Source organism: Sinocyclocheilus anshuiensis, unplaced genomic scaffold, assembly GCF_001515605.1.
Source record: "Sinocyclocheilus anshuiensis isolate Anshui unplaced genomic scaffold, SAMN03320099.WGS_v1.1 scaffold54, whole genome shotgun sequence".
NCBI lineage: Eukaryota > Metazoa > Chordata > Actinopteri > Cypriniformes > Cyprinidae > Sinocyclocheilus > Sinocyclocheilus anshuiensis.
Genome location: NW_015547654.1, coordinates 169,149 through 177,688, shown reverse-complemented (window position 1 = coordinate 177,688; position 8,540 = coordinate 169,149). Strand labels below are relative to the sequence as shown.

General features: G+C 39.4%; 1 protein-coding gene across 5 annotated transcripts in view; it reads left to right on the top strand.

Moving 5' to 3' along the window:
• Positions 1-8,540, top strand: part of runx1t1 (RUNX1 partner transcriptional co-repressor 1) — a 68,266-nt gene that overhangs the window by 45,177 nt on the left and 14,549 nt on the right. For all 5 annotated transcript variants that reach the window (XM_016504285.1, XM_016504283.1, XM_016504282.1 and 2 more), the window contains 3 exons: positions 677-814; positions 3,002-3,243; positions 5,515-5,604. In XM_016504285.1, the coding sequence (XP_016359771.1) occupies positions 677-814; positions 3,002-3,243; positions 5,515-5,604 (470 nt within the window). The remainder of the gene's footprint in view (positions 1-676; positions 815-3,001; positions 3,244-5,514; positions 5,605-8,540) is intronic.

Genomic DNA, 8,540 nt, shown 5'->3' with positions numbered 1-8,540 from the left:
TAACAAAAACTTGTAAAATACATTTTAATGGGCATAATTAAGTGTGAAAATAACCGAAGGATATACAGTCAAACCAAAAATTATTCAGAGACCAGATATCATTTTTTTATATTTTTTTTACTAGTGGGTGCAGGACACTATAGTTAACTTATGTAAGTGAGGATAGCAAAATAAAGTAAACTGACAAATTATCTTATCTGTATTATTGTTAGTTTTTCCCCATTTTTCTGGCGAGTAAACAAAATTTACTAGCCAATGGCGATTCAATTGCCAAGGTGTCCGTAGAGGGTTGTGCAATAAAACGTACATTAAAAGTCAACATATTTCTATTATTCTTAACCATAATCAAGTGTAAAATGGGTCGACTAACTTTTTAATCTGGAGAAACGGGGTACTTTAGACATTACATGTCTGTTGTAGATGCTGAAGACCTCTGTGGGGCTCCTCCAGATTTCTGAAACATTTTAATGAGAGTATTGCCGGTGTCTTTGATCATTAGGGAAATGGGGATGACAGCTGGAATTTGACTGGTGTTACTATCTATGAACTCTCTAAAGGCGTGTACCGTGTATGTAGCGGTGTGTGTATATCTTACAGGAGCTCAGGTGCTGTGGAGAGGCAGCTGTTGGGATATCACTGAGGTCTCACAAGAACTGTTCCACTTTTTTTTCTGCAGATCGCACTGAGAAGCGCTCCACCATGCCTGACTCACCTGCTGATGTGAAAACACAGTCTAGGTTAACTCCGCCCACCATGCCTCCTCCCCCCACCACACAGGGAGCTCCCAGGACCAGCTCCTTCACCCCCACTGCATGTGAGTACTAGCACACACTGTACTCAGCCAATACATGGACACCTCAACAGAAGACCAATGCATATGAATGCCATGAAAGTATCAAATAGTCCTAAAATACCTTAAATTCCTTTCTTAAAATGAGTCCAGTTCTGTTTTTGTTGTTCCTTGAAAAGTGTGGATATCTAAATAAATTTCCAGCATCTAAACTATTTTAACCAAGTCAGCCTAGCCAGGTCATTGCAGTACAGATTTTTACATATTGGTTAATTAAAAAGTGAGTTTATAGAGATGCATTGTTTCATTTAAAAATTGTGATATGTATTTGTGTCATGCTGAAAATGTGGACTTTCACGCCAAAATTTGGAATTCCAATCCATCTTCCGGCTTTTTACAGTTCTTGATGTGTCAGTATTGTTGTCTAGTTAGTTGGTTTGAAGGAAATGTGCTTCAAATATTAAATCAGTTGTGTTTGCATCCAGTAGAGAGTAGTACGGAAGCTGTGTGGAGTCAAATTTTCGGATCCAATTTGAGCTTCGATTGACAGACAAGACAGCACAGGTTACTTTTGGTATAAAGCAAAGTCTCAGCTTTCAAATTGAGTCATTCTGTAAGAAATTCAAACAATAAATACCATTTTATGGCTCTTTAATGTGTCGTGACAGATCACTGTAGCACCTCAGTTCAAACAGTATCTTGTTTCAAATGTGCAAAGATGTCAGTACACCATTTTTCAAGTTCAAGTCCAACTGCACGGTCAACTGCATTAAAATATTAGAATTTTCATGGCTAAACGACTGCTAAACTGGATGTGATGTATTGTATGTCAAATGTTATTCTTTAAACACTAGTTCTGTAAAATGGGTGATTATTAATAATTATGTCCAAAATTATTTAATACTTTTTTCTTTTGATTAGCCGTAGAAAACGTACTATATTTTGCTTTGTTTTGTTTCATTTTCTTTACTCATACATTCATTATTCTCTCATTTTACCATGGTCAATTGGTGCAGGGTAACAGTTGCTTCATAACTGAAATACGGCAATCATTAAATGTTAGAGATAGAGGAAAGGCATCATAAATCATCCTAATTATTACTACTACTAATAATAATAGCTTATTTCTAATGCTTACAAAGACAAAGAATGACAGAACAGATCAGAAAATTTCAATGCAAAACAAATACAGAAACAAAAGAAATCAAAACACAGAACAATAAAAAAAATTTAAAGTAAAGTGGTAAAATTATACAAGTGTTTAAGGCCAACTGGTTGACTAGTCATTCAGATAATCCGTCAACTTTGATGATTTTAAAGAATATGTAGTTTTGCATTCCCCTCATTACAGTCGACAGGATTTCCCCTTGTCTTCTGACCTGCAGATTTTTGCTTCTGCCCGCTGGCTGATGCCACAAAGAGCATCATACATGCCAGCTCAGGGGAGCGCTAGAGCGGCTCGCTATGAAAGCGGTCCGTGTCGCAGCTTCCCAGCACCATGTCAGTGTAATTGAGCAGTGGTGTGCTGTCAACAGCAGTAACACATTCCTCTCTCTGATGTTACATCCCTAAAAACAGATCAGTTGGACTCTGCAATTAACGCTTATGAAAAAAGAGACAAAAAGCAAGCCAGGTCTGAAGCAATCCGGAGCCTTTTTAAAGGCAGACTCTAATTATACATTCTGAAGGTTTAACAAAGCAAGCGCTTTGATTTCCCCTCCATGTAATTGTTACCAGATGCAGCTCAAGTATCTCGTTTCTGTTCTGTTGGAGGGAGGCCAGGCAAACGAGGCTATCACGCAGCCTAATCTCATTAGAGAGACGTTGATTCCAAGATGCATCCCTCCACCGCGTATGTTTCTCATCGTGGCACGGGGGGCACTCGACCACATGTATTCTCCTCCTCTGGACTTAATATGTCTGATGTATGGAAGCAAGAACACACGGCTTCCTTCTCAAAGCTGCCGTGGCTGATTCAAAACAAATGTTCCACTGTCACAAGAGCCTCATTCAAGCACCGTCAGTCACAGGCATTCATATGCCAGTGTCATTTTTGACAAAGGATTGCTTGCTGCTTCTTTTTAAGGAATGTTCCTGGCAATGTTTAATATGAATCTTTTGGGTTTAGATCATTCCATAATGCTTGGGTTAAAAATAAATGCCACAGTTCTCTTTGTGGCATGTAGAAATAATAAACTTTCTGTTTTCCAGTAACGAATGGCACCAGTCACTCTCCCACTGCACTGAATGGAGCGCCATCTCCACCCAATGGTTTCAGCAATGGGCCTTCATCATCATCTTCGTCCTCGCTGGCCAATCAACAGCTGCCGCCGGCCTGTGGTGCAAGACAGCTCAGCAAGCTCAAACGTTTTCTCACGACACTACAGCAGTTCGGCAATGACATCTCACCTGAGATCGGAGAACGAGTGCGTACCCTGGTGTTGGGGCTTGTGGTAAGTCTGCAGTCACAAACTGTGTGGCACTTACTTGTTTTTATTTTTTGTCAAAACTTAATCTTTGTTTGAAATGATAGGCTTCTTTCTGGTGACATATGCAGGACTTCTCTTATCATTTAGACAGCTTAAACCCCACCCTTGCAAGTTTGCATTCACCTGTCTCTGAAATAGGGCTGGGTGATAAAGCAATAATTATTGCAATTTAATTTTCTTCGACAAAACGATAACAAGAGTTCGATAAATGTTCAATATAATGTTTATGCGGCAAAAGTGGAATGAAACAGCGCTATTCATTTGAACCATGCCACACGGACTGTTTATCTATGATTATGTTCCCGCAAATCATTCGTGATCCAGCTTCACTTACAGCAGAAGTGAGTATAAGGGTTTTTTTATGAATCTTTGCAATCGCCTTTCCTAATAACGTACTAGTTAGCAAGTTTCGCGGCTAAATACGGCTAAAGTAAACAGTCTCTCTGAGCGCAGCTCATCACCCCACAGAAGAGAGGGGCGGGGTGAGCAGAGATCATTAGCATTTAAAGCAACATGCAACATAACAGCTTGCTGTAAACAGAGCTGTTTTTGACAGGGTAAAAAGGGTGTTGTTTTACACTACCATTGAGAAATTTTAACCAAAGTATGTTATAGACTTTTCATTAAGACCCTAAAGAATCATATCAACTTGTGGAAAATGGGCATCCGATGACCCCTTTAAAAGCAAAAATCTGCTTTTAAACTTGAAATAAATAAAGATTTTAAATTTATCATGATAATTATCGATATCGACTGGTATGAAAAAAAAAATGTGATAATTTTTTTATTCATATTGCCCAGCCCTACTCTGAAATCTTAAATTCCAATCAACAACCAATGAATTGAACCAAGTCCCCACCCTAGAGTACATTTTATTCTTTTTGATAATCTGTTTCACTCGAATGTACGTCGCAATGTGGAAGAAAACATCTGTCACTACTTCCATTTCTTCACGACTTTAATGGGAAAGGATTTTCTAACATAGCGTAAAGTGTATATTCTGACTCATAGTCTTTAAGAAAAAAACGTTGTCTCTGACAGGATACTAGTAATTATTGTGTCTCCTGAAAAGTTTACAGACAGTAGAAATTGATTTGTTTTGCTTTCTTGCCACCAAAAAGGTTTTGCCACCAAATCTTGTTTGGCTTCCATCATAGAAAATAAAGGTTTCTCCAACAACAATAAATCAAATAGAACACATCTGTAGCTAAGTATAGCAACATAACTGAAGAAAGAAAAAAAACAATCCACTTGACAAGATGTGCACCATAAGCTATACCACAGCGTTATTTTCGTTAATATGTAGTTATGGAATAAACAATGGTGAAATAGCAGCCTGTACTAGAGGAAGGCTGCTTTAATTAGCCATTCCAAAGGAAAGCTCTTTTTTTTCAGCGGGCATTTGTTTATTTTTTGCTGTGTCTACATGCAGAGGCTTCCTTGTGTCCCCTTGGCTTCCGTGGCTCTTTTTAATTCGCTCCCCACTCTGCCTTATTGAAAAGAGTGACACACTTAATTAGCGCCGCCGATGCTGGAGAAAAGCTCAGGAGGCTTTCTGGCTGTCAAAACAGGCTGCTGCAATCTGGCCGAACAGATGTAAGCCTAATGTAACAAAATTCAGGTCTGGGAAATGAGGGGAGAAAAAAAGCTGTGTATTTTTCTCAAATGTACGACTTCCCGCTCTCTTTCCCATCTTTCCTTCCGCTAGCTCTCTTGGAAAAAAACATGTAGAAAATTGAAAATAGTGTTCTATCAGTCCTATCAGTCTGTTAAAAGATGATAGAGCAGAGAGCAGGAAAGATTGAAATGAGTAATTTCTCTTTTTTTTTACATTGCCGAGTTTAACAGGGGTGAGATATATTTCAGTTCGGTAGGGAATGACACTTTTTTTTAAAGCCGCATAACTTCTGCGTGCATTACGATGTTTATGCCATGTTTTATCTCGCAGAGCAAGCTGCGAAGTGTGATACTGCATCTGTAGTTTTGTTTGCATACGTGTTTGTGTGTGTGCTTGTTGATGCAATGAAGATGCGGTCGGCTCATGCACATGTAAAAGCCTCCAGATCAAACTTCCCCTTATGAGGCCTTTCACCACAGCCATCCATATGCCTCCCATTACTGTCTTCAAATCATTCAATCTCCAGCAGGATATAGTTTTGCCTCCAATAAGTAATATTATCACATAATGTTTTCCACATGTATTCATGCGTGCACCCCCTTCCTCTCTCCCTGCAGAACTCCACTCTAACCATTGAGGAATTCCACTCCAAACTGCAAGAAGCGACCAACTTCCCACTCCGACCTTTTGTCATCCCCTTTTTGAAGGTATTGCACAAGCAATCTGGAAAACATTTAAACAACTAAGGCACAGATGTACATATTTCTCTCAGCCATTTTTTTCATCTCTCGCTTTTAAATGGCCAAAGTGGATACGTGGTTTCCTCATGAGCAAAGAGGCATCAGGTTTCTTGATCACTGGAACCTATTTTTTAATATCTCATGATGTGAACCTACATTAATCAGTATAACAGCACCATATGGGCCCGTCCCACTACACACTGTGTCTATTTATTCATTCACTTTTCTCACACGCCGAATTTTGGAGGGCAGGGCACATCTGAAACCATTACCACAGTAAGACGATCTGTTGTCTGGGAGAATATCAACCTTTGCCCTCTCTGCCGCCCATTTGTCACTGCGGCCCTTATTTCATTACAGTTAAATGTGTCTCAGGGCCTGTTTATGTTGGAGCACTTAACACGAACCATTCAAATAAACACTCTGCATATTATTCTTTCGACCATGGGAAGTATTTGAGTTACACACACCATACTTTTTTATCACATTATCGTGTTCGAGATTAAAATGATTGTAGCCTGCAAAGCGAATGTATAATTTGTTAATTTATGACATATGTTGCAAATAGACATCAGCGCTTGATAGAGATTCAATTCTCATGAGCATATGGTGACTGCTGTATCCATCCACCCTCAATCGTTAGCCATTCGTTTTCATCTGCTTGTAAGTGACAGCTATTATGCACGGCGCTCCAACCTACCCGTTCCCTCCCTCTTTGTCTAACCTTCACCCCCCTCCCCGTTTCCCATCTTTCTCTCGTGCTTTGCTTTCTTCCGTCTTCCTTTCCATAATAATGAAATAAGCGACCAGTGGAGATGGATAAAATCTGTGTTGTTTACTCCATTAGACGATGATGGAAAGGAGTCCGTCTGTTTTCGTGACACGCCGTTCGGAGGCATTTCATCTTGTCCACTGCTTGTCCTGGCCGGCTCTGTCGCACAGAAATTGGTCCAATTAGAGGTTGCTCCGGTCGCTGACGGATGCAGAGAAGCATACAGGGACACTTCCCTGACTTGCTCGCTCGCTCTCGCGCAGCTCCACGCCATATGGTTACTGTATCATCCAGTCAGGAGGGGTGGTATCAAAGATGCAACTTGTGTTTTTTTTTTCTCGCTCCCTCTCTCCCTCTCGTCTAATTTTAGTGGTTTTCCTCAAAGGAGCCTTTAATGACAAATACCATATGGCTGTGGGAACAGGGGCTTTTATAAGTGTGCAGAAGCGCAGCTGCAACAATGTGCATTAGCAGCGTTTTTTCATTAGGCTAATGTTGTCTAGCGACCCTCCCGTCAGAGTTGGGTTTTGCGGGGAAGTGTTTACAGGAAGGGCAGCGTGCATCACGCTAATGATGTAATCCAAATTCGACGCCAGCTGACGGCCTTTGTGCTGATGGCTTTTGTTTATGATTTCTCTAAATGGATTCCTCGTCTGATAAATTTGTAATATTTAGCCGCCGTTTCGTTCAGCAGGCTCCATAAAGCCTGTAAGCACATGTGTTCCTCTGCGGCTCTGCCTCATTGCTCAGAGACGTACTCAGCGTGACATAGTTGGCGCTTCACCACATGCTAGCGGTGCAGAGGAAGTGAGGATTACATATACGTGGCAAACTGCTTTGCGGCTTGTGTTTGATATGCTGGTTTCCAACTAGCTGTGTGCTAATGGACCACACAGGAGCTGGAGAACACATTTAGACATAATCAAAGCAAATGTCAAATCTTTGCATGTTTATAGTCTTACTGGATTGAATTAAAAAATCGATAATGATTAACAATAAAATTGCAAATTAGACTGTTCTAACTTTTATGGATGAATAAACTTTTCTTATTCGTTATCTTGAAATACACTGGAAGAATTACTTTCTTCCTCAGTGTTTTGTCTTGTTTTCCAGTAAAATATCAAAACATTCTTAAAACAAGATGAATTAAGATTAAAAGCAAAATTACTTGTGATATCAAGTCTTGTTTTCTATAAAATGTGTCAAAATTAGGGGAGTTTAAACAATAAATATATCTGCCAATAGTGTAAAAACAAAACAAGTTTTATTTTTCTTACCCCATTGGCAGATATTGTATTTCTTATTCATAACGTTAATTAATTTTGATTAATTTTTTAGAAAATTCTTAAGTCATTTTGCTTCTCAAGTAAATGTTTCTTGATATAAGACTGGGAAGCAAGACAAAAATACTGATTAAGAAAATCATTTTTGCAGTGTACATGGTGTATGTGAACTGTCACTAACTATGAGGACCTCCATTTAATGAAAGTCTGAGGTCAATGAGGGTCAAAGCAATTTCACTGGCCTCTGGTAATTATCAGCATAAACTACTAACAGACCATTACCTCATACAGCTGGCGACCAGGCAGTCCTTTATAAACAATCCCCATCATTATCATCATTAAAATAAATCAGAATAACTTTTATTTATTTACGTTTTTATGTTTTAATTTTTTCATTTTTGCCATTTAATCTTCATCATGACCAGCAGCAAAATTTTGGCCACACTTTCTTTAAACTCTGTGCTTTCATTGTGCTTCGTTCAATATTAAATCAACGCACCGCTCCTAATTTTAGCCATTACATCACTGAAAAGGCACACAGTGGGAGTTCATTGAAGAATATTCCAGATCTGAAAAGATGTTTGATTATAGTCTTAGATCAGTCACAGGCCATAGAGAAAGAAAAGAAAGAAAACAGAGATTAAGAAAGCACAGAAAGAGAGAAAATAGACATCATCCTCCAACTAACACCTTGTGCTGTTTAGATGCTGCAATAGTCCGACTGTTGCTGGATGGGGATTCACAAAAACCTTTCATCTGCCGTGAAAAAGCTTCTCAGTGTCTTTGAAGTGGCGATGCCCTCCAAGTGCTTCATGCTTCATCACCACGGAGATGCAGAGGAAATGAGA